Consider the following 27615-nt stretch of genomic DNA (forward strand, 5'->3'; position numbering starts at 1 on the left):
TTTTATAAAAACTATGCTAATATTAAAAAATACATTAGGTTAAATGATAAAATTTCACTCATTTTTAAAAAGTTTATTCTATAATACAAATTACAGGTAAATGATAAAATTATAAGTAGCTACTAGAATATTTAACAAATGTCCAACACCCTAACAAGTTCTTGGTCTAAAATATCTAAGTTTTAAGTATGTTTATGATTTTCATAATAAAAATCATAACTTAATTTATTATATTAATACATTAAAGTTTAATAATATATGATTTTACTTTTAATAATTGTTTTCTATACTTTTATTAAGAGAGTATAAACAAAAAATTGTTGAATAAACAAATTATTCTTATCATTCATAAACTGATACAAAATTTATTTAAAATTGCTTTATTGTCAAACCCGAATTAAGGAATTGTGAAACCCGACGTCTTAAATTGAATGAGACACATCAAAGGCGTCAATTTATTTTTATATTTTATTTTACGTATAAACAAAGAAAATCTGAAAAATCCCAGGGGCCATGAGACTTTCTTCCGCCAAAATCGGAACTTGTTTATAGTACATTATATGGGTAAAAATTATTGCCTCAAAATTAAACATAATAAACAAGTTATTTATTCAACTTAACAGATATTTAGGTATAAATAGTATATTTCTTACTAGTATCAAAATTAGTCAATCCCATCTATTTATTTTTTTTAGTTTTTAAGTCTTTATAATGTATTAAAAGGCAATATGTTAAATTATAAATATTAACTTATTAATTAGTAATCAAAAAATATATTAAGTAGTATAAATTGTAAAAGGAAATTTTTAAACTATCATTATTGTTAAAATGATCTAAATACATCACTTAATTTTCGGAAACTTAACAAAACACACCATGTAATTGTTTAGGTTCAGTTATATTACTAGGTTTGCAATACTTCCATACTGAATTTTAATTTAATTTATTATTTCTATACGAGATTTTTCTTTAAACAGTACAAACTTGGTACAATAAAGAATAAAACACTAAAAAAAAATTAGAATACTAGTGATGCAACAAACTCAAACATATGATTTAAGAAATAATGCATATGCAATTATAAACATTATCAAAGTTTTAAAAAAAATTTGACAAAAAATTACTTCCAAATTTGAACCAACATTTAAAATACAAATTTTTTTTCATATTCAATGTAATGAATAATATAGTAATTATTTTCAAGAACTCTATAGGAAATCTGGTAGTCTGAAGAAAAATATTTAAAATGCATTTTTTTAATAAATTAAAATTATACTAATTTTAATTTTAATAACACCCTTCTAATACAACTATTGCGTTAATAAGGAGAAAAAGACAAAAGAAGCTGTTTTCCTCTTAGATTCTATATCTTATAAATTAATCATGCATTAAAATTAAAATTAAATTTTAATGAATACGTTAAGAAATAAAACATTATATCTGTCTGTTTCATAATTTTCTTTGAATTTTAAATAGTTTGTTACATCACTAATAATTATTACACATCACTAATAAATCATTTAATCACACAAAAACAAATAAATATTAAGAAACATCTAATTTCTGAATTAGAAATACACCAAAATAAAAAAATTTATTAGTTTATCTATTAATATTTTAAAACTATAAGTGTTTCATAAATATATTATCAAATATATTTGTAATAATCTTATCACAGATGTACAAATGTAATTATAAAAACAAAACAATAATAATAACAACAAAAATAATAAAATATATATGATGAGTATCTACAGATGTTAGATCATCTCTAGAATTGGATCTGTTATAAATAAATAATAAAATATAATATTATATAATAATGTAAATTATGTACAATAAATGAATAATATAAATAAAATGTTAATAATTTATACAAATCCAATTACAAAATAACAATAGCAGTATGTTAAATATTAAATAATTAGAACTACTTAATAACTTTAATTAGATGAGGTGCTTCATGAAAATTAAAATTAAAGTTAACAGTAATTATCAGAGATATTTATACTTCTTCGGGGATTGGTAAGCGAGTATTGTACACACGAATCATGTTCAATTGGCTGACGACACCTCCTTCTTCTTGAGAAAAAGCAAAACCATCTAAAAATAAATACATCAATAATTTGTTGATAAAGTAGATCAATGTACTGCATCTTCTAACGCAAAACTGGTGCAAAAAAAAAACACTTTGTGTGTTTGTTTGTCTCAAAGAAAAATACAAAACATAAAAAGCCACACTTCTTCTCGTTTGACTTACGGTTCATTTCAACATCATTGTTCGATTGTAATCGAGATTTGAAATGGAAAACATTTTTTACATTTGTAAGAAGACGTGACTTTTCGTTTATTCTAAAATCAACAAATAACAAACATGCACACTTAATAAGTTGTGTGACCATAGTTTATAACCTACAACCGATTTATTACCAATACTACAGTACATTTCCCAAAAATGATTACTAGGAAGGATATTATCAAATAGTATATAAAGTACACAAACACAACAATCCATTTAGAATAATATATAAAAATATAAGATGTTTATTGAAAATTAATTAATAGCAAATACAAATGTCTATTTACAGTATGAAAGAATTTTTTTAGTAATATATACATATATATATAATAGTTTACACAAACCTATGTCTTTGATTAATACTGTTTAAGTTTGAATTATTTAGTTCATTTGCTCTTAAGGTCTGAACAAGATTTTTACTAAAATTCAACTTAAGCCTGTAATTTAATTTTAAATAAAAAATAGGATTAACTGTATTAAAAAAAACAAAAAAAAACTTACGTTATTGCTGCCAAGTCAATTCCTAAGACAATACACGTAGAAAAAATAAGTAATAACCAGAATACTGGTGAACGAAATACCATTGTATCTATACCATAAAAGACAGCACCAACCGGGAAAATAGGCCAGAAATGACTAAAAAAATAATTACAATATTCAAAAATAATTATAATACTAACAAACAAAAGTTAAAAAAATAATTTCAAAGTATGGCAAAAGTTATTTTTTAATTTTATTTGTTTATAGTCATTTAATAACTGCACCATTTTATGTTTCATTTTTTTTACATGAATAGTTAAAATTCTGTTTCAATATTTTTGTTAAAAAAGTTTTATGAAAAGTTAATGAATTTAAAAACATGTTCAGTTCAAAATTTGAGAGAAAATAATATATTATCTAGTAACCTATACGCAAGAACGTAGTCTATACATACCTATATATTATTATAAACACAAACCAAGCAACAATAGAACCCCATATAGCAGCATGTACAATGTAAGACCATGACTTAATATGCAGACCTGCTTTAAGACTTACAACAACCACAACATACTGAAATACAAAAGAAAAGAGTTATGTTGCTATATATTTTTAACTTAATCTATATCAATTTTTTACTGTATATATGAAGGTGCCTAAGACTAAATATCCTCCTTCTTTTCCATTAGACCACACTACTTCATTTTCCAAGGAAAACAAACATAACCAAAATAACAAGAATGAGTGGATTAATGCATTTAGCACCCACATCCAAAATGTTTGAACATCAAATGTATCAGCTGTCTGTGAATATATTTCAGGATATTCCATTCTAGTTTTGGCAGTACATACTATATCAAATATGCCAATTACTAATGGAGGAGCAGCAGTAAATAACTACAAATTATATATTTATATCAATTAAACAGAATAAAAAATGAATGTTCTATATCAAAAATCTTAAGAAAATAACTTACTACATTGTACAGTCCTATTGTCCATCTTTCAAAAATAATTTGTCCAGACCATCCTGAATAAATTGCAAACCACAATTCCATGATGTAGAGACAAATATTTTTATAAAAACTGTACAAAATTAATTTTGACATTCTATTATAGTTCCAAGCGCCATGAACCAAAAGTAATTTTAATAGGAATTTGAACTACAAAGTAATAAACAATTTATTAGTAAATGTTATTAAATAAATCGAAATTAATTTTTTTGTGGTAGTAATATGGAATATAGATAATCTTAAGTGTAATTTAGGTAGTGAAAACAATTGATATACATAATGTAACGGAGTGCTTACTAAGAAAATTTTTAGTGATAGACAACAATAAAATTTTATCATTAGTTAAATTGATCCAGTTAGAATAGAAGTAATGGCATACCATTATTAAATAATTAAAATTAAAGCAGTTTAATATAATGAAATTAAATGAAATACATACTTGAGCTATTGAATAATCAGATGCACAAGCTGCTTGCAAACCTTCTACACCAGATATTCCAACACCAACATGAGCTTTTTGTATCATTGCTACATCATTAGCCCCATCACCAATGGCAAGTGTCACTTGTTTTGTATTACTAGTAACTAATTCTACAACCTTCAAAAAAGTTTAAATATTTTATACTTATTAACTATAAAAAAAATTTACTATTTTAATAAATTTCATTACTCAATAGGACGATTTATTATTTAAACCTGTTACTTATCTTTAAAAAAATTATTATTATACCTCAGCTTTTTGCATGGGTGATACACGGCAACATATAACAGATTTACAACTCATGCATAATTCCAAAAAATCCATTTTAAGGTTATGTGACAATGCATGTTTTAATGACTGACCATCAATGACTAATGTTAATGAATTTTCTTGTTTATTAACATTAGATGCAACTTCATTTAAATGATGTCGTAATGATTCTCTAAGTTCCTATTTCAAGATAAGTTAATTAATTTCTTAATGGTACTTGAATAATTGTGATTAAAATATTTACATCTAAAGTAGGCTCATTTAATAAAATTAACGGAGTGTCTTGGGAAATTAAGTTTGTAGAATAACCAATATTAATAGCTGTTTCTTGTTTATCTCCAGTTAAAACCCATACATTTATTCCTGCTTTCAATAAAGATGCTATTGTTTCAGGGACCTAATTATAATTAAATACATTATTTTACTAACTTATTAAAAATTATCTCATAATTACAACTATACCTTATCTTGCAATTTATCTTCAACAGCTGTAGCTCCAAGAAGTGTAAGGTTAGTTTCAATACTTTGTGCAACTTTATCAATAGCATCATCCCGACCATTAACCACATTAGATGCTTTTATAAATTCTTCATTCCATGTAGCGTAAAAACTTTCTGATATTTCAGTGTAAGCAAAACACAAAGTACGAAAACCGGAGTTTGCAAACTCATTAAGATGTGCTAATGTATCTTTTTTATATTTTTCACCTTCTTCAGAGAGACGTTCGAAAATGACAGAATCAGCTCCCTAAAATCAGCAGATATGAAGTTTTAAATAAAAATCAAACAATTATTCATATAGAAACAACAGATTATGAAAAATAAAAATTTAATTTTTTATTACTTTGCAATATAAGAGAATTTTATTGGATGGACACCGTACTATAACAGACATTCTTTTTCTTGCACTGGAAAATTCAATTACATTTAATATTTTATATTCTTTTTCAATATTTAAAGCAGAAATTAAAACTGATTTAGGTGTTCTTGTATGGAAAGTATAGCCTAGAGACCTACACCCCTTTAATAGTGCTTGTTCATCTAAAAATATAAATTAAAAACTTATATAAATGTATGTCTCAAAAAATGTTTGAAATAATTATTACCAGGAGATGAAGCATGATACAGTATTTCACTTGAATTCTTCTTTTCGGGGATTACTGTATGACAAACAGCCATCATATTTAAAAATTCTGTAATGTGATTTTTAGAATAATGTTTTTTCAAATTCTAATTTAAAAGAAAAAAAATTATTACATTTTTATAAAAAGATGAATGTATATATTATTATTAAATTAAATAAATTAACTTCATACATCTAATAGTATTTCTTTTTCTCCTTCTAAATAAAGAATTCCAGCAATCGAACAATGTTTGAATTCCATTACATTTCTAGTTAATGTACCAGTCTTATCAGAAAATATATACTTCACCATTCCAAGTTCTTCATTTAAATTTGATGTTCTTGCCATTGCAGGCGTGTTACTTTCTTCATGATACATTTCTATATCATTATTTATAAATGCTGCCTAATAAAATAATAATTTTCAATATTTTTAATATTAAATATTTTAAAAAATTAAACACTTGCTTGCATAAATCGTACAACTTCAACAGTAACTTGAAGCGATATAGGTATTAAATTGTTGAAAAGAATAAAAAAGGTGAGTAGATTGAATGCAAATTTATAAGTTGCAATATCTGAATAAAAATTAATTAAATATTAATTATGCAATTTACGTATAATGATACAATCATAAAAAATATTTAAAGTAAAATTTACTACTAACCATCAATTTGCAGATACCAATCTTTTGAACCTTTGTACTTAGTCCAAATAATATTACAAAATGCGCTGAGCAAACATAGTGAACACAGTACTAAGAATAACATTATTATTTGTGTATTAACAATTTTGTCAACAGTTGACCTTTTTAAAGGAGCTGATGTTTGGTTCATCATTAATTTGCTCTCATGACCAGTATATATAACAATACTGCAAACCCATGGTGTATTTCGTAACATAGCACCACGTAGTAACAGATTATTAGGTCCCAAAGGCAGTGGTCTAAAAAAATGTATAAAATATATAGGTACTCAAGAAACTTGAGGACCTATAAACTGATAGATAATCAGACAAAAGTACTCACACACGGTCAGTCAATTTCAAACTTCCAACAAAGTCATAAATCAATCTATTAGGAAGTTCACAATCAATAGTGCCTTTTAAATGAATGAGATCTTTGGGATCAGTATAATTTGCTGTTTCTGGAAGACCTTGTCGAATTTTTAAGTTAGTTTCGCCATCTAGGTTCATTGTCTCAATATAACACATACTTTGAGGTTCACTGAAATAAAAATACAAGATTTTTAGCAAAATACTAATATATCGTTCCGAAAATGAACTTAGCTACCTGGAAGAAATTATTAAAAGATCAGCAGGGAAGAATGTATTATTTTTAACCTTTACAATGTCTCCTACATTTATTTGGTCCCATCGTTTTGGTAACCAAGAACCATTACTTAACACTTCAACTATCCTATGATTAACTTCTCGGTCAGCTCTATGTCTTTTCTACAAAAATATAACAATTAAAAAATATCAAAATATAGAGTATTTCTTAACATTTTTACTCACGAAGTCTTCTATAATTTCTTTAACTGCTGAAACTAATAGTATAAAACATAATGGAACTAATGTAGTAAACCGACCAGTAGGTGATACTTCAGGAATTTGCTGTAATAGTAAAAATATTAAATAAACTATTATATTTATTAAAAAAATATATAATGTAATAAATATTTTAAAAGTATATTTTTAACTATAAAAAATAAAATAAACGAAGATAGTGTTAATGAATTTTTTTTATTATAAACTCGTACACCTTACACCTTAACATGGTTGACATTTTTGAGCCTCTTTTATCTAGATACATATAACATATAACATTGTACTCTGTCAATAAAAAATAATCTTCATGCAAAGGTTAATTATTTATTCATTTTTATGTAATTTATGTATAATATTTCTATAACAGTAATGTCATAAATATAAATTCTACTTTTTTACACATACATACATATTGTGATATACTAACACAACATTTACCCCAATTGATACACAAAGGTCACGAGCAGCTATTAACCTTTAACGGTAACAATGCAGCCTTAACAATAAGGTTATTTATTATCTAAGAGTTTTACGATTTAAAATTCGTCCACGTGTCATGTTTTTTAGTCCCTTTCTTATACAATCTAATCACCAGCCTAAGTGTTTTGGGCACACCCTTAGGGTGTTTTCGCATTGTCTCGTTTAAATATTCAACTCTATCAAACACATTAATATCAATATTAAACTATCAAACAAATATGATACACTTAAAAACTCAAATTTATTGCTTCCGCTTATTCAAACTCGCCATTCAACTCTCTTTTCCTTTTTAAATTTCAAAAATCCATTTTAGCTCCAATTATTAATTTTAATTATTTAAAAATGTTCATAGGTTTAAAATTACACAAAATTATAATGTCTTTTAAAAAGTAAAATACAAATAAAAATTACTACTCAAAGACATGGAATAAAAATAAATATACCATATTCACTAACTTTCTATTGTCCCAAAACACTATAACTATTATTTTTAACAACGAAAAACACGCTTGTTTACAGTCCTATATTTTTAATCTAATTTCTACCATACTAAATACATTCAGACACAGATAATTATTTTAAATTATTATTTTGTTCGCACATTTTTTTGATGAGAAAATCATTTTGCAAAATTGCTTCACTGATTTTATTAACTTAACAGTAATATACAGATTCTTTATAAACGTTTTTTATTTAATTCTTAAAATAAGATAATTTATATAAAATTAATGGTAAAGTCTTTAAAAAGCTTACCTGTAATAAAGCAATAAGTAGAAAAAAACAGTTCGAGTATCGTCGAAACTGTTCGAATAAAAATATTGGCAGGAATGATATAAAATTGTATTTAGCTGTGGATATACAATTAGAGCAGCTTTTGTACCGCTGAAGGCCATTGATATTAATTAACCGGCTATCTCTAGCACCCAAACAGTCTACGGCATCCAAGCCGCTTTCATCCTCGAATGCATTTTGATCTTAAACAATTAATAACAAGTATGTTTAACATATTGGTGTGTAATACATAACTTAAATTATATACGAAGTAAGCTTGAATATAATCGCTTATTGTAAAAAATACTTTATGTATAGTTTAAATTCGGTAGGTTTAAGTTAAAATACATAAATTTTATCATTTTATTTCATTGAAATAATACAAAGTTTACCTTGTTTTTCTGAGATTATTATGAAAAAATACAAGTTATCGTAACTTCTATAGTAAAATATTTTTACTAACTCTATGTATGTAAAAAAACTCTTAAAAATACATAAACACATAAATAAGGCATTTTATAAATAAAAAAATTTTATGGAATTAACAAATTGTATTTATTTAAATATAAAAATTACATATTGTTTGGTTGTTACGATATATTGACTATAAAATATTTTAATTAATACGATTTTAAATTATGAGTATTATATCCTAAAGTAATCTCCTACTAACACACGCTAAGAAATAAATGTTTTTTAATAGTATAATTACTGTCAAAATTTCGGTAGAAATTACTTAAGTTTTTCAAAAGAAAGATGAATATACCATATCAAACATTTGTTATAAAAGTACTTAAAAAATTATCCTTTAACCAAGTTAAATTGTAAAAATCTTTTTTGATTTGAGAATTAAGACAAACAACTTTAAATAATAATAGAATTTTTATAAGTAAACAAAAAATAATTATTCCACAATGAAAATATTATAATATTGTAAAAATAATTTTTTTATAATTTAATAAATGATCTAATGATCATATCAAATTTTCCTTAATGTTGTCAATAGTTTTTTTTTGTTTTAAAACTTTACTTTATAACATAGTAATTTACTAAATATAAATACCTTTTAAAATGTTAATTTAATAAGTTAGTTTAAATTCATTTTATGAAAAAAAAAGATTACAAGTACATATTTCTATTTGATTCATTATAAAATTTATTTTAATAAATGTCAAGTTTAAGACTAAAGGCAGGTGCATATAGAAGTACTTTTTTCCCAAAATTCAAATAAATAATAAATTTCTAAAACATTAAAAAATGTTGAATAGAAAACGTAAACATGTTCATTTCTGCTTGATGAAAATAATGGTTTTTAAATATTGTTAAAACTAATAATGATATGCATACATTCGTAATACCATAATACAATACCTAGTAATTAATGAGCTTATTTTGTTAATTAGTAATTTTGCAATAGCTAAATTTTCAGTTAAATGACAATTAATAATTTAATTATATCTTTGACGTTTTACTAGAGTAATATTTAATACTTACATGGTAATAGATTGTGATATCAATGATAACAATACAGCTCAGATAATTAATAAATAATAATTTTTTATTAAAAATTTAAGAATATGTAGCAAAAGCACAATTTTTATAGGATTATATCAAAACATTATTTTTATTAAAACTAAACGACTACAGTAATTTTTTTTGTTTAATACGTCACAAAAATTTATTTTTTACAAAACTATATCCGCTACAAAACTTGATATGGGACCAAGATTGTTAAGTTTAGCACAACACGTCAAGTAACATTGTAAATTATTTTGCCAGAACAGACGTACATCTTTTTGAAAGAAAGCCACTTGTCAAATTATGATAAATGGAAAAAATTGAAATGACTAATTGACAATTCGAGCTTAATAATTTTCGTCAATATTGCTGTATATAATCTTACTTTTTAATTGTTAAACTAATCTGTCATAAATTTTTATTTTGAGTTAATGCCCGTATTGTGTATAAAATAAATAAATAAATCAAAATTATATTTTAAATTACAATCGGACAAATTCTGTAACTAAAATAATAGATACTGTTTTTAGAGTAAAACTTAGGTACCAAAGAACACAACAATATTATAATAATAACTCATTTAAGTTGACAATATCATTTTTCAGCAAGTTATTTTTTAATAATGTACCTAATACATTTTTTAGTCGCCAAAATGTTTATATTTTTAATCAACATTTTAAACGCGTAACTCCCTGTCCTATAATTATTTCTCAAATTAATGAGTTCTTAAGTAATATCGACAACTTGTTATTTCATTGGGCGTTAACTATTTATTCTTAGTAGATTTAATGATTTAGGTTAATAGATTATTAAATTGACTTTACGATACAAATACGATTACATTAAAAACACTACAAACGAAATAATTTACAAAATTTTATTAAATGTTCAAGTTAAGGTATAAATATAAAATAAAAGTAGAAAATTCTGAATCCAATTATCGTTTTCAAAAAAAAAAAAAAAAAAAAAGTTTCAATTTTAATTAGTAGTTTTACCATCTACTAAATAGTTGCATGTTAAAAAAAACGTGTGGTTAAAATATTTGCCAAAATAAACCAATTTAATTATTTACTTTTAATCAAACTCTTTACTATTCTATTATTGTTATTAGATAGCAGTGCGTTCTACAAAAAATTGTTTCATTCACATTTTAATGAACAATTTTATAAGGCGCATCCTTCTATTAATATATTTTAAAAAATATAAAAGAAAATATTTAGTCTTACAATTACATTAAAATATATAGTTCTGATAATGCAGCCTCGAAAAGCAAACGGAATAAAATTGAAATCCGTTAAAAAAAAACAAAAGAGACAATTGATAAATTTAATAAAAATAAAATTAGCTGATTTGAATTTGTGAAATTAGTGTTCAACAACTATCAAAGAATGTTTAGATCATAGATCTAATTTTTATTATATTATTATACGTATTAGATATTCTTTAAGCTCATTATTAATATTTGAATTTTGTTTCAATGTTTTGATGACTTTTTATTTTCTTATAACCTATTTTTTTATTATTTATTACAAATATATAAATATACATACTTAAGACAGATATCTATTATGATTTATTTACTTTTGGTAAAATTTTAAATTATCTTTATAAGGGTATACCTATGTTATAAAATAAGTAATTATTCAAAACGACGTTTAGGGGAGGTAGGGGCAAAAATTCTTGGAGGCGAATGTCATTAGATAGTGATGTGAAAAAAATTACTTTATTTTGCTCATTAATATTAATAACCCGCACAAAAATCTTAAATACAGACCTGAACGTAAATTTTGACCTGAATTTTGTAACAAATAAATGTCGAAAATTGTGGTACATGCAGCTGCCTAACCTGCCCATACGCTAAAACCACTACTGGTTCGTGAAGACCCATGCATAAAACTAAATGGTTCTCAAATTTTTTAGTAGATAGACAGGTAGGAGGTCAGTTTGACGGAAACAAAAAACCGACTTTATTCAATTTTAGCGGAAACGATAATTGAGGAAGTATAATTAGACACATCTGAAAGAAATTATCTAAGGCGAATCTATGAGCCATATTTGGACACACGAACCAGAAATGAAGAATAAGAATTAATGAGGAATTTCAAATCATGTTCCAAAAACCGTGTATATCAAGGGAAGCAGCGAAGGAAGATTAATGTAAGCCGTACATGCAAGGAAAAAAAGGACGCAATGATAAGAATTGAAGATAAACCGATAAGTAAAAGACCGCTAAGGAAACCAAGCTTAGATGGAAAGATTGTATGAAGAAAGAAATTAAAATAATAGATCCTAAAGCAAACTGAAGGGAAGCAGCTGAAGAAAGAGAGAGAAAGAGAAAATTTATTAGAGGAAAATGGTCTTAAAAACCGGACCCCCCAAAAAAATGAAATTATAATTACTTAAATCGATTGTGAAAAATATAGTTATTTGTCTCTCCTCAAAAATTAGAAAAATTAAACACAAGTTTCTTTTAATAAAAAACCATCCGTTTATGAAGATTCTAAGTCGGTTTCTAACAATATCTTTTAGAGTTCTGTAAAATAAATATTAAATGTTATAGTCATCTGTTTCATTTAGCTCAATTTTCAATATGCCCGGAACATAAAGTAGCATCTATTTTTAAATGTTTTATCATCAAATTAAATTACACTAATATTAAACGAGAAGTTTTTTTTGTTTATACTAAAAAATATCTAGAACGAATTTTTACAACACTAACAAAACATTAAACCGTAGAAAAAAATCTAGGTAAAACTTGGGTCACATTTATTATTTACATTACAACCCTGAAAATACATACACATAAACACAAATAGTAATACTAATAAAATAATTGAAAGTAATTTAAAAATACAAAAAAACGCCAACTAGTAAAACTCAAATCCAATAGAAAAATATTTACAATTTTATATATTTATACATTAAAATGTTTCTTTTTTTTAATTTTTAGGTCTTACCTTTGGATTTACTGGAGGTCTCCGAAGTTTTTGGATTTCTTTCTTTGGTCATGGATTTATTTTTATTATATAATTGTTAATCTCGAATATAAAAAACAAGGAGGAAGACAGGCTAGGAAGATGAAGCGTTCAATGACATCATATATGCATGTTTACCTATATGTATTAACGCATAACAATAAATTTTTATTTCATGTAATATTTAATGCGGTTTCTATTTTAGGCTACAATTTAAAAACAAAAAAATCTAAAGTATTTAAAAATTAAGTCGTTATATTTACTAATTAATTCGCTGCATGCTAATGCGTTGTTTAACTTAAATTAAAAAACGTTAAAGTTAAGTGTATTGACAGTATGTACTGTAAACATTGTTAATGAATTAATGATACCCAAACGTTACCGCAGCCCACAATCTAGTTTTTATTGCCAAAAGTGTGCAATGAACAAGGGATGACCCTATCAAATAGCACAAATCAAAATTTTTGTAATTTAAGTGTATTAAGTAATTTTGAATATTTCACGGGAGTACTATTAAACCTGTACTTTTTTATCACTCCAAAACTTTTTGTAAAAATATGAAGACTACAATTTAAAAATCGTTGAATATTGTGCTGCAACGTGTCACCAGTTAAACTATTTATTTACTATGATAAAATGATACTTGTAAATCACAACAAAATCAGATACATATAATGAAGAAAATGATTAAAAATACAAAATCAAACACGTACAAGCATTGATTTATTTATTTATTTAACAAATCAACTATTTCAAACGGTAACTGACAAGAGTTAAAAATGATAAGGCGTAATTTCAATATTTTGGTAGTGTATTAAATCAATGAAGGGAAAATGTGGAGGATATGTCGCCACGTACGTCAATATTACTCAGGAAATTGCTCAATAAAAGTAAAAATTCGATGTGACATCGAGCACTACATGTTAAATAAAGCTAACAGAGGGCTAAGATATTATGTAGACTGAGAGTTTAAATTAAAGGCCGCAGTTATTGACCGTGTAATGGCGTCTAAGTGTCGGGTGTGGTCCAAATCAGTTTCGAAGGATGAACTGGATCAATTTTAGATTTTACCAGGAAAAATCATCATAAAAAATTCTTACAACGAATGTCGTAAAATATACATAAAACGAGTAAAAAATAAAACAAAGGAGAGTTCAATAAAAGTTTATTACTGATTTCAAACAACTTTTAAAATGAAAATGTTCATACAATAACTTGTCCTAGAAAAACAATAAATAATTATACAGCAGTTATCATGTTAGTATTATACAACTCAATGGATTTTTAAAAACACAAAATCTGTTAGGTTGAAATACAAACAAAACGACGATAGTCAATGCATACTCGATTAGTACGTCCAACAAATAGAATACATTGTATCATAATTTTCTCCCACCCAATAATTACAACATAATATACTTTCACCGATTTAATAAAAACAAAAAAAGGACATTTTTCAATGCTTAATAGTCAAAAATCTATTCACATTCATTCGAAAATATTATATTGTTCGACGATAATATAATAATAGTTAATTAACTGATAACATAAGTGATTACCTCAAATTTTGCGTATTGAATCATTAGTAATACTGGCATTCAAAATTAATTAGAATAATCAACAGAACAAGAAACAGATCTTTTTCATTAAAAAGAGATCATAATTTATATGAATATTACATAACCATTGAATTAACCAAATAACGTGCATGAAATTTAATAAACCATAAGTCACATACTCCGATTAATAAAAAACTAAAAGCGTGAAAATAACAACAGAGAATAAATCATGACCAACTTAAGTAGCACGGATGTTGTCGCCTACGACCGAAAACAAACGAATCACGGGAAACGTTTAAATATTTTTTTATATAGTAAATACAATAAAACAGTTACCTACTGACATACTCAATGTAAGATGAACCCTAAAGCATTTCGACTTTAAGCTTATTTCTCAGTAAAGACTGTTATTAAAATAACTAACAAACATTTATGATAATTTAACATTAATTACTAATAGTATGACCCGACAAAATTATAAAACCGAAATATAACATTAATGTTATCTGTAAATATAATTAAATATCTTAATTCATTACTTGACTAAACACGAGGAACTTAATTCACATTTTTAATAAGCACTAGAATAATAGTTTGCACGTAATGAGTAGAAGATAAAGACTAAATGTGTTGTTAATTCTTGATCTGATATTATCAAAAATTTACAAATTTAATTTATTTAATACCTTTCTATACATGCCAAAGTTATACACAAACGCTAATAATAGTGAACACGGTAAAATCAATGGAACTCATCAACTACTAACAACTCAGTTGTTGTGATTCCACAAAACACATACATTAAGTATAATGGATTGATCAATACATTAAATTTGTTATAACTAGCAAACAATATCACACCCAACTGTAAGCATTTAATTGATCTATAGTCTCTAATTGAATCATTATTGCTAATCTTTCAAATAACTACGATCAACTTAATTGACTTTCGACTTTAAAAGTAGAAAAGAAATATTTTATTACCCGAAATAATTAACAAAACGTGCATTCGAAATAAGGTCGTTAATTATATTTATGTACTCAGTGTCACTTGGTGTCGGCGTTTTTCGAATCGATTTCATAGACAATAATTATCAGTACTCACGGTATACTATATGACACACTTAAAAAAACTAATTGGTGTAAGTGACACTAAAACAGTTTACAGATTATCGCAACAGGCTGGATGCATTCTAAGATGCATTATTAATTATAAAAAATCATTACTGAGTAGTTAAATTAAACATAACTGTGAGTTAAAATAAATTGTCTAACTTGTTTCGTAAAACCTAGCATATTTATGGCCGTGATATACTACCAAAAATGTTTGTTATTATTTTATCGTCTATAACAATGATCTAGAGGAGGCAGTGGAAAAATATTCGAATCCATTGACTGCACAGCATCCGATGCATTTACAAAATTATAACACGGCAAGTAAATATGATGTCATTGACAAATTAACTAAAACAGTTACTTTTAGTGTTTGTTACAACATAATACCGAACTTTCAACGATACCTTAACATTTTAAGTACAATTTTACAATCTCAAAACACTTCTACGGGAAAAAAATAACGAGTGAAAATAATTAAAAATTAAGCGTGAACTTTTTTAACGCAACGTTCCAGACGCCCGTTAGTAACGAGTCCCAATGAAATACTAAAGGTTTTATAACATGTGCTTCGTCAGGCGTGGCGCACTCGTCACCACGTCCAATCTAAATAATAATTGAATGTCAATCGTATTGTACTTGGCCATTACACGTGCCGGTCTCCTCATACATTACAGACATCTTATACATTAAACATATAAAAATCATTACCCTTATAATACACAATATACGTAACACAAGTATAGTAACAAAAAAACGTCTAAATGTTTAATGCAACGCGAAAGTTTGCGTTTTTTAACAGTATTATGACCGTTCATTACTTTGATAGTAACGAATGCAAGTAATAGGAATAAAAAAAAAAGCAAATAACCAGAAATTCGTGTTCTGTGACCTACTATTGTCAGAAGGATATACGTTGAATTTTTTTTTACAAATTCATTGAAACGATCAATAATTTAAAATAAGAGCCAACGTTATATTGTTAGTAGTAACGATAACTTTGGCTCTTATTTGATGTTTGGCCAGATATGAAACACGTTATTAAATATCGGTCGATATATGCAATACCAAATTTATCATTATAGGTTTTCTTTAAATCCAATATTATGAAAAATTGTTTTAAAATCCAATAATCTGGGTGGATTTATTATCAAATTTTCAAATAATTTAATATTATCATACATTGTTTTTTACTGATAACTTTAAATTGTGAGATACCAGTTTATACTGATTCATACAATAAAAGCATTAAAAAAGTATTCACAATTGGCTAGAATACTTTTTTGAATACCTCTAAAAATACATTTTGAAATATTATGTCAAATCGACTAATTATTTTATTTATTAAACAAAATTTATTACTCAGTCCGAGAGAATCAAAGTCAATAACCAAAAGTTTTAAATACTCACAATTTGTATAGTGGAATTCTAATTTTATTTTAAGAAATTGGTTGATTATTCTTAAAGCAAAATTAACTCCTATTTCAATCATTATTCCTAATTAGTAGTTATAAGTATACTTTATAAGTATAATTTATGAATAAATATCTTTCAAAGCAATTCAACGTAGTATGAAATTGATTTTGAATAATTTAGTATTGTAATTTTTTCAGACAATTTATAAAAAATTTTAAAGTAGTTATTACTTTTATGGCAAATGTATATACATTTATATATAAATGTAAAAATTAAAGGGCTTGGCACAGAACTTTTTAGATAATAATTTGTTGTTAACTATGAATAAATTTAAATTAAGCAAAAAATTTTGATCTGAGTCAAAAATATACTTTTTATTATTCAATGAAGACATGAATGTATCTGTTAATATTTCCTTAGCCTCTACCCCAACTATTTGAGGTCGGCTCTATCTTACAATGGTTTGGCAGAATTTTTATACCAGATAACCTGAGGCAATCTTATTATAGCTGAGGAAACCGGTAAAAGGGCAAGACATGTGCCTCTGTAAAGTTCTCATAAGGCCATCCATCCGTGAACTAACAACAAACAGAACAGCTGAACATCAGCGCAAAGACGGAGATTGAACGATTCACAACATTACATCAGACATGAATGTATCTGTAAATATTCTAAATTGTCTATACTTTTTTTATTTTATAAAACTGTTATATTGATACAAAATGGTATACTATAATTTTTAATTTCAATTGACTTATTTTAATTAATTTTTTTGTCGTTAAATATTTTCTAAATGTAAAAACAGATATTTTTTTTTACTTGTGTTTTTATGCCATCATTTTCAAATTAATTATTAAGCATTTCTTTAATTTGAAATATTACCAATCAGAATAAAATTTTGTAAAATGTTTGGAGTTATGAACGCGTATAGTGGGCTGCAAGTCTAAAAACATAATCTTATGATGTATTCTGAAGGTTTTGTTTCATTATTGAGTCAAGAATTTACGTATTTTTTAAATTTTATATTAAAATATTTAATAACCTGTTTAATATCAGCCCAGCCCTAATTATTATACATATTGAGCATTTAATCAAAATAGGAAACTGAGATAATATTTCGAACAAATCATCTTTTTTTGTTTATTCTCTTAAAATGCATTACTTAAATGAATCTTCTTCTAAAGGCTAAGCCTTATCATGGTTGTTTTATTAGGAATAGGATTTTGTGCAGTGGTATTCTGTTGCATTTTGCAATGGAGACATGGTGCTTTTTGCCACTGTGAATTTGGAGTCAATCGTTACTTTAATAATAAAATATATTAACTTTAGGATTCTTAGAGTCATATATTCACTGCAAGTTATACACATCCTACCATATTCTGTCACCCAGAAATGTTTACCCATTATTGTTAAATAATTATTTTAATGATATAATTAAGCTATAGAAAATGTTGACTTCAGACCTCCTAAAGTCACAGACTTTATAAGAGGTCCCAAGATTAAAGTCATCTCCTTTTAGAAAAAGAATAATCTCGCAAGGATGCTTTTGTCATCATTAGTCAACAATCAATATTGAAAGATAATATCATAGTTTTTTATTAAACCGTTAAATTGGTCAACACCATTCAATCCTGAAAATTGAATTGGTAAATCCTAGAAAATATTAAGTACTCGTCATCTGTCGTTGAAGGTCATAGTGTTTGCCGCCGTTGACATTGACATGTGGTAAACTATCAGACATTTATCAGCGACAGGCCAAGTAAACTTTAGAACTCGACGGCAACTGAAGTGTCTACTATGCCAAACTATGAATATACTGATTCATTTCAATAAAATAAACAAAAATTCAAATATTTCGATGTATTTTTTATACTAATTATATGATATGACAACTTTGACTTTATTTCTATATTTCATAAATATAGGAATAGTATGTTTGCTTTTGAATAAATAATTATTATTATATCACATTCCGTGAAATTATTATCGAATTTTTTTTTTCATATTAAAGTACATTAGACAAGCTTTAATTAAAGATATTTATATATAAAAGTATCAGTATTTACCGAACACTTTCAAAAGTTAAATTTTTGTAAAAAAAATTTTATTTTGAATCCCCCCTGTAGGCTAGTAGTAAAGGGCAAGATTTATAAAATAAATATACANACATTCCGTGAAATAATTATCGAACCGAATAATTCAATTTTATGGGTTGAATAAATGATAGATTACACTTTATTATACTTTTACGTTTTATAATACTTTATTATTACATTACAATAATACTATACTCTCGTCCGAAAACTTTTCGTGACCGAAGTAATCTAAACATAGTATGTCAATTATATCTATAAACAGATATTCATTAATAAATATATATATATTTAATTTTACAAAACACAATTACTTTGTTGTATTCAATGAAAAACACGGAGGGGTGATTCATTGTCTGAACTATACGACTACATTTATTTTAACAAGATCCAATTGTATAATTTTCAATATAACATTTATAATACTAGGTTAACAATACTCCAAGCCCGTTACACCCATTTACACGATAAGTCAATATGTGTCAATATGGCACGTTACGCTTTATTAAAATGTAATCTTTCACTTTAAAAACAAAATAAAAACCACGTAATAGAAAACATTGATAATAAAACTTATAAAAATGAAGTTTCAAAAAATCTATATTGCGGAACAAAATCAAAAACATAATTACATCTAAATGAACTTATTTGGAAAAAAAAAGAAACACCTGAAAATTGATGAAAAAGTGAATAGTATTATGGTATTTGTGAATGATAGTGTAAAATAACGGACCAAATTATTCTCCGCACCTGACTACTGTAAAAAACATGATTAAACACGATATAAAGTAAAAATAATAAAATTTCATATGCTTTGTTTTGCGGGTAAGTACTTTAGTTGTTACAAAAATAACGAGTAAATATTTTTAAGTTATGAAAACAATTACTTCAAATATCAAAATAATTCCAATATACTTATTATCTATTAATCAGAGTCGAGTGNCATGATTAAACACGATATAAAGTAAAAATAATAAAATTTCATATACTTTGTTTTGCGGGTAAGTACTTTAGTTGTTACAAAAATAACGAGTGAATATTTTTAAGTTATGAAAACAATTACTTCAAATATCAAAATAATTCCAATATACTTATTATCTATTAATCAGAGTCGAGTGTTACTTAACTTTAGATGTCTAATTATTATTATTGGGTGTGGCTATTGTATTTTTCGGTATCAATTTCATTTCGTGACTTACTGAATGACGATTCACGCAAGAATAAAAAACAAAAGCAGATTAATGCAAAAACATATCTTAAAATAAAATGTATATTTTACAAATCACAATACAAACTAGATGGAATATAAAAGAGTGGAGGCGTTAAAATAATTTCAACATCATAATTGAATTCTAAACATTTTGTTATAAAATGTTATTTATTTAGAACTAAGTAGCATGCAACACATACATCGCGATATTCGTGTAATAAAAAAAAATAGAAATATACCCAATTTCTTTGTTCTAGATGGTAGGGTCAAGTGGAGTAAATGGAAATGAAATTTACATGTTTTACAACTTTTATTAGATTCATATAGTAATTACTTTTTTTAATTTTGGTTTAGATAAAAACTATTTAACTATATACAATATGTGTCTAACATTTCAATCAAACGTTAAAATAGTTGATTATTTTAAGAGAAAAAAATAATATAAAATTGCATAAAAAATTTACATTTGCCCCATACTTCTGGGGTAAATGAAAATGACTATTTCTAACTGCAAGTGTTATACTGAACACACATAATGGGCAAATTAAATTGTTCTGTTACAGCTATCATTATATTATTTCATATATTAGATACCAACAAATTTTCAATTGCCCCAAATAGTATATTGTGTATAGGGTAAATGAAAATTAAAGTATAGTTGATAATGTTATAAGCCTGGGGCAAATGAAAATTTGTTTGAATTGCATAAATTACAATTTAATTAATCAAATAATTAGGTAATCTTTATTATTTTAACATAATTTAGTACAGTTTAATGCTTACTTACTATTTCATAAACTTTCAAAATATATTAACAGTCTTTTGTTTTCATATAATAGTGATAATAACAATTTAACATAAAAAATAACAATGTAAAGTAAAAATTATAAACAAAATAACAGCCTAACAAACTAACAAATCGACCTATGTTAATATTTTAATAAAGAACGCATCAATAATAAAATCACTGATTTAGAAAAACATGAGAAAATAAATAAATAAAAAGGTATTACATTTTTTATGAAATTATTATTATTTTATTGTGAAATATAAAGGGTAATTTATGCGATGTAACTCTTTTGAAGTTTAAATAATGTAAAATCATCGTAAAAATTACCCATTCGTTAAAAAAAATAAATAATCAAGTCTACCCAGTTACTAACCATTAAAAATTATGATAAAAAAATGTATATTTCTAATCTACATTAAATCAAAATTAACTCGGTCCGATAGCGTTTTGAAAAATCAGACAAAAATTAAATATTTCCAATTTGTGTTATAACTTGGAATAAAAATAATATAGATTGAAAATCTTTTTTTGCACATAGAATTTTTTTTTATTTTTAAATTAATTTATAAATAGTTCTGTAAAAAAAAAAACCGAAATAAAATTCCAAACGTTTTAGGAAATTCATTTATTTTATGATTTATGATTGCTCACTAAGTACATTTCAAGATACTAAGATTACTTAGGCAAAAATTAACAATTTAATATAGATTAATAATATCAAGAATAGACGTGAACAGATAAAAATTTATGACATTAATAAGTCACCATTGTAATTTTTATGAACATTAACAAATTATGAATAATCTTCAAAAAAATTCTATGGGCTATGATGTAAATTTAAAATTAATAATTTTCTTGGAGATATTGTAAAAACTTTAATAATGTTATAAGAAATTTAAAAAAAATCATTGTTATAAAAAGTGGTTATCAAATAGTATAGATAAAGCTAAATACATATGTACTAATAAAATTACTAATTAAAGTGACAATTACAGTGTTAAAATAATCTGATTTAAATTTACTCAAAAGAAGTGTCTTTCTGCAAGCGAACGCAAACAAAATTTATAGATTTTTAAAGCTTATAACTTTTTCTACAGGATACATACGTTTATTAAGGAGTAAATTTTAATTAGAGAGTTTTAAAAATATAAAAATTATTAAATAAAACATAATTATCAGTTTAATTATCAATTATATATATTATATTTATATTTTTTAATTAAGACCTGTACCAAGAACTTAAAGAAAAAAATTTTTTACGCCAAAAAAAGTTATTTTAGAATAACAAGAAGTATAGAAATATTTATAAAAAAACAATGTTAAATTGTTTAATTTATTAAATTTAACTTTGGTAAACATTTTTTTTTTTTAATTTCAAATTTAAATTTGTAATTCTCTTTAAAACATTTACTAAAAATATTCGATTTTAGCTTCGATGCGAAACTGAGAATGTATTGGTTTTCCTATAATGTGTTTTTTTTTTTGTGTGTCTGTTACCCCACTTTTTCTCAACTCTCATCGAACGGATTTCTTTCAACGATACGTCAAAAGATCACAAATCGTATCTAGTCGAAGACATTACCCTCAAAAATTGGAAAAAAATCCCTCGTTCCCCGTAAATGGGGGAAACCTCCAAAAATATTACAAATTTAAAAATCGCTAATTTTCGAAATTTTTTTTTCTTAAAACAACCATAACTTTTTTAAAAATGAACAAATCAATATAATTTTTTTTTATAGATGCTTGATGTCTTTACCTATCATTTGGTATATTTTTTTTATAAATCTAACCCTGTATCTGCCCACAGGGGGAGATTTAAAATGACAACTTTTCACAAAAAATTTACTTTTACACTTAACTTTTGAAAGTGATCCGGAAAGTCTGACACTTTTATATACATCTTAAATTAAAGGTAATGTAATATACTTTATTATGAAAAAAAAAAAATTTCGAACTTAATTTTGTCTTCACAGTGAAAATAGCTACTGAATGCAATTGCTATTACTTTTAAAATAATTGTTTATTATTTTACTATCGTAATTTAAACTCGAACGTTATAATTTCAAATAATTTTTGCCTAGACATTGAATGACTTAATAGCTACTTCAGTTTAATAATTTTGGTTTCAAAACTGTGAATCGTTAAAAGTACTGTCACAGACTATATGAAGTTTATATAATAATATATTCATAGTCTGTAGTTTAATGAAGTCAGACATTTCTAATACTATTAGGTTTCATGAGCAACCAAATTTTATAAAAACTATCAGTAATGTGCTTTTAGATAAATAGAGTTTAATTTTATAAAATTTATTAATATATCATTGAATAATATTATTTATTTGTATGCTCTTGTTAAATTACTTTTCTTCTTCTTCCTCACCTTAATCCCAACTACTTGGGGTTGACCACCCTTATCCTAAACTTCCACTTGACACGATCTCCCACATCATCTACACTCACACCAGCTGTCCTCATATCGTATTCAATAGCATCTCTTCATCTCTTTTTTGGTCTTCCTCGCTTCTTCTTCTTTCAACATTCATTTCTACAACTGTTCTTACGATTTCTGATTCTTCTCTTCTCATAACACGACCAAACCATCTAAATCTATTTTCTCTCATTTTATCCACGATTGACGCTACACCTATAGTCCCTCTTATATGCTCATTCTTTGTTCTATCTTTTCTACTCACTCCACTCATCCATCTAAGCATTCTCATCTCTGCTACCCTCAATCTCTGCTCTACTTTCTTATCAACTGCCCAACACTATGAACCATACATCATAGCTGGTCTCAATACAGTCTAGTAGAATTTACCTTTCAACCTCATTAGAATTCTCTTATCGCATAAGACACCAGACGCTTCTCTCCACTGCAACCACCCGCNTAGACGCTTCTCTCTACTTCAACCACCCGCACTTAATCCTGTGTCTTACATCCTCGTCAATACCACCGCTTTTTTGCACAACTGATCCTATATACTTAATACTCTCCACCTCTCCAATCACGTCCTCGCCAATTGTCACTGGCCTCCTTATTTCACCTACCTCGTGTTCTCCTTTATCAAACTCATACTCTATATACTCTGTCTTACTTCTACTAATTCTTAAACCCTTTTCTTCAAGAGCTGATCTCCACACCTCTAACCTTTGGCTAATTTCCTCCCTATTTTCTCCTATTAACACTAAATCGTCAGCAAACAACATGCACCACGGCACCTCTCCTTGTATTTCTCTAGTAATTTCATCCATCACTATAGAAAATAAGTAAGGGCTTAAAGCAGAACCCTGATGCACTACAACTCTTATCCGAAAACCTTCTGATACTCCTCCTACGCTTTTTACCCTGGTATTAGTGCCATCATACATATCTTCTAATATATTAATTGTTACATTACTTTTAGTTATTTAAATTTTTTAATGAAAATTAAGAATTAAAAATTTTATTAATTCAATTAATTACCCAACAAGGTTACTTAAATAATAATTTTTGTACAATTTGACTGAAAAAATAAAAGTACAAGATAGATCAAGTACGTATATTATCTACTTTAGTAATTACATAATACAAAATATAAAGTATGAATGAGTTACAATTAACTGTATAATAATATTTATATTTAGTTTTTACTGGTATATAATTTATTGTTTAAAAGAAATTGTAGAAATATTTTTCAAATTTAATACATTTTTTCAGGGACAGGTTGACGTTGATATAATGGCATTAGTCCTAGTGCCCTACTATATTGAGATCAATTTTTATATACCCTCAAAACTTGCACTATAAATAATGATTTTCAAACTATAATTATACTAAATATTGAAATCTATAAATTAATTAATTTTTAAATTCGTGTTAAGAATTTTGGGGGCCTAAAATAAATTTTATACCAATTTTTCTTTTTTTAAAAAGTATTAACTTGCAGATAATTGAAAATTTACGGTTGATTGAAATTTCTTAAAAATATTCAAATAATTAAGTTTATTGTAATAAAATTATTTTTAATAGTTATTCAAATTAATTATTAATAAAATTCTCTTATTAATTTACAAATGATAAAAGAACTTCAATTTATTTATTACAAATATTAAGTGATTATAATTTTATTTTGTGTTATTACAACTAAGATTTCGTCTATAATTGAATAATTGATGAAGTGAAATGTATTTAAAAATACTGAAAAGTGCTAACTTTACCAAGACAAAAAATTAGTATACTATTTACATTATTTAATTTTACTAGTATCACCATTTTACATTATAGAGTTAAAGAGATCTAAAATGTACTTTTTAATAGAAGATAAAATTTATAAAAATTGAAGTTAAAATATTTAAAGTAAAAATTTATTATTATATTACTAATATTTTATATTACTAGTATTTTATATTATCTTATATTTACATAGAAAATCTATGCATTTGACAAAAAAAAGTATATGTGTGTAATACATTAACTGATTTTGTGAAAATTTGGTTTTTATGATGTGTATCAATATGAAGCTTTTTGGTGAATAAATTATGAAAGACAGAGTTTTGATACTTTTCATTATACTTCTACTGACTAATGTCTTCTAACATAACTTTAAAAATCAAATTTCTATTTTAGTTTTTGGAGAATTCCATAACAAAGAATAATTTGCATAAACATTATTCATTTTTTTAACTATTAACAATTTTACTAAAATTTATTTTTTTTTTAAATTAATTTTTACTATTTACTCAACATGCTCTATATGATGAATTTTCAAATGACTTTCTTGGATGAATACTTAAAAATAAAATAAAAAAGTAAATATTTATCAAGATAATTACACTAACATATTTATGTATCAAATTATTATACTGTTTTGGCATGATACTGGATCTTTATGATTAATATCACATGTTAAAGACAATTTAATTATCTATCTTGATTTTAAAAATCAAGAAAGTAAAAGTAAGCTAAATGAAAAGTCAGCTACTTTCAACAGAAAAAATGAATCATACTTAGAAATCATTAAAAATGTAACAAATTTGACTAACTTGAAAAATAATTTTAGAATATAGATAGTTGAGATGAAAAAAACATATTAATAGACAAGCACATAAAACAGATAAGCGACATCATTTGTAAAAATGATTTTAGGCATCAAATAAATGTATGAAACTGAGTTCAATCAACTTGTTCATCAACAATAACTATTAAATTTTAAAATTCCACCATTTCATTGTATTATAAAAGTTAAAATTTACATTATTTCTTATATCAATACAATTTCTAAATAGATTTCCTAAAAATATTTTGAAATGCGCTTAAATCTTTTGTCTATGAAACCACACCTGTAGTATCTCCATTTAAAAATACAATTAAATTATTGTTTTTAGAGAATTTATAAAATTATATCTAGAGACTAAATTTTTATATAAGTATAATGTTACTGAGTGTTTGCAGTTTAATTAAAACTTGGATTTAGGAAGAAGTTATTTTTACATAAAAAAAATGTTGTCAATTTTATAAAATCAAATTATTATACAAATTTTTATATTAAGGTACTTGAAAATTAAGTTTTTATTTAAAATAAACAATTTTTTTTTTTTTTTTTTTTGCAATACTTCGATAAAAAAAAAATTAATGATAATAATACCTAGTGTAAAATATACGGTTTAATATTACATATTAAACCATGTATTATTTTTACATACCATTATTATTTGATTTTTAAAAATTAAGTAAAAAAATATAGAATATATTTGGAAGGTTTTAAGAAAATATTAGAAATATATTTAAGGTAATTAAGAGAATATAACTCCAGTCTTTAATTATATCACATAACACTATGTTATAATTTGAAATTAATGTTATAATATAATATAATTTATGTGTTGAAATTTTTAATATATGAAATGCTTTGCTGTAGTTTATTTAATAACTTCTGGGTTTAACTAAAGCAAAACCTTCATTATTAACTCCAAAGCTTTTTTTTTGTTATTTCAAAAAAAAAAAACAACTGTCAAAAACTTGTTTTGTTGTTACAGCAATTGATTATTATAATTAATATCAGTTTATTAACGTTAGACCTCCAATAATTTTTAATTGAGATCTTACATTTATGAGGTCAATAAATTCTAACAAGTAAATATTGTACACATTCAAATAGCAATAAACAATATGTGTATTAGTATTTTTGTAAAGTGCTATAAATTAATTTAACATAACCCACGAAAAATGAAAGCAAATATAATTTTAAAAACTAGATAAAACTTACCAAGCCTAGTTAAATAACCACTATTCCTTATCCAACGGAACATAATTGAAACCTGATATTGATGGTTTCGATTATTGATACAGATTCAACCACAACCCAACTGAGTTAAAATACTATGCCGTTGATACATCTTATAACATCAAAAATTATAAATAAAAATACGAGAACACAAATTTCTCATTAACTACAAAATAACAATTGTTAAAGACAAAACAGATAGGCTTAACGAA

At 25.0% G+C, this 27615-nt stretch overlaps 1 protein-coding gene across 9 annotated transcripts; it reads right to left on the reverse strand.

The window, feature by feature from the left end:
- Positions 1-61: 61 nt before the first annotated feature.
- Positions 62-27615, reverse strand: LOC126900024 (probable phospholipid-transporting ATPase IA). Of its 9 annotated transcripts, none has more exons than XM_050675376.1 (22): positions 27386-27615; positions 12940-13095; positions 8447-8667; positions 7181-7279; positions 6957-7117; positions 6693-6890; positions 6333-6610; positions 6130-6243; positions 5859-6067; positions 5649-5772; positions 5387-5583; positions 5006-5290; positions 4788-4940; positions 4523-4723; positions 4232-4390; positions 3757-3942; positions 3419-3676; positions 3234-3352; positions 2801-2935; positions 2644-2736; positions 2261-2352; positions 62-2103 (listed from the first exon to the last, which is right to left on the reverse strand). In XM_050675376.1, exons 2-22 carry the CDS (start codon positions 12989-12991, stop codon positions 2006-2008), a joined length of 3432 nt encoding a protein of 1143 aa, XP_050531333.1. In that variant the 5' UTR covers positions 12992-13095; positions 27386-27615; the 3' UTR covers positions 62-2005. The 9 variants fall into 9 exon arrangements, with proteins under 9 accessions (XP_050531333.1, XP_050531334.1, XP_050531331.1 ...); XM_050675377.1 differs by lacking the exon at positions 27386-27615 and adding an exon at positions 15869-16177; XM_050675374.1 differs by lacking the exon at positions 27386-27615 and adding an exon at positions 15835-16177.

The sequence above is a fragment of the Daktulosphaira vitifoliae genome, unplaced genomic scaffold (genome assembly GCF_025091365.1).
Source record: "Daktulosphaira vitifoliae isolate Bord-2020 unplaced genomic scaffold, ASM2509136v1 Scaffold_2, whole genome shotgun sequence".
Classification (NCBI taxonomy): domain Eukaryota; kingdom Metazoa; phylum Arthropoda; class Insecta; order Hemiptera; family Phylloxeridae; genus Daktulosphaira; species Daktulosphaira vitifoliae.

Bases quoted from the DNA above. Each gene is read 5' to 3' on its own strand.
- LOC126900024 (XM_050675376.1), bottom strand. From the start codon at position 12,991: ATGACCAAAGAAAGAAATCCAAAAACTTCGGAGACCTCCAGTAAATCC. The intron at 6,244-6,332 runs GTTAGTAGTAAA...ATTTTTATTCAG, and splicing joins TTGGTATCTGCAAATTGATG to ATATTGCAACTTATAAATTT. The intron at 2,104-2,260 runs GTAAGTCAAACG...ATTTATTTTTAG, and splicing joins CAATGATGTTGAAATGAACC to ATGGTTTTGCTTTTTCTCAA.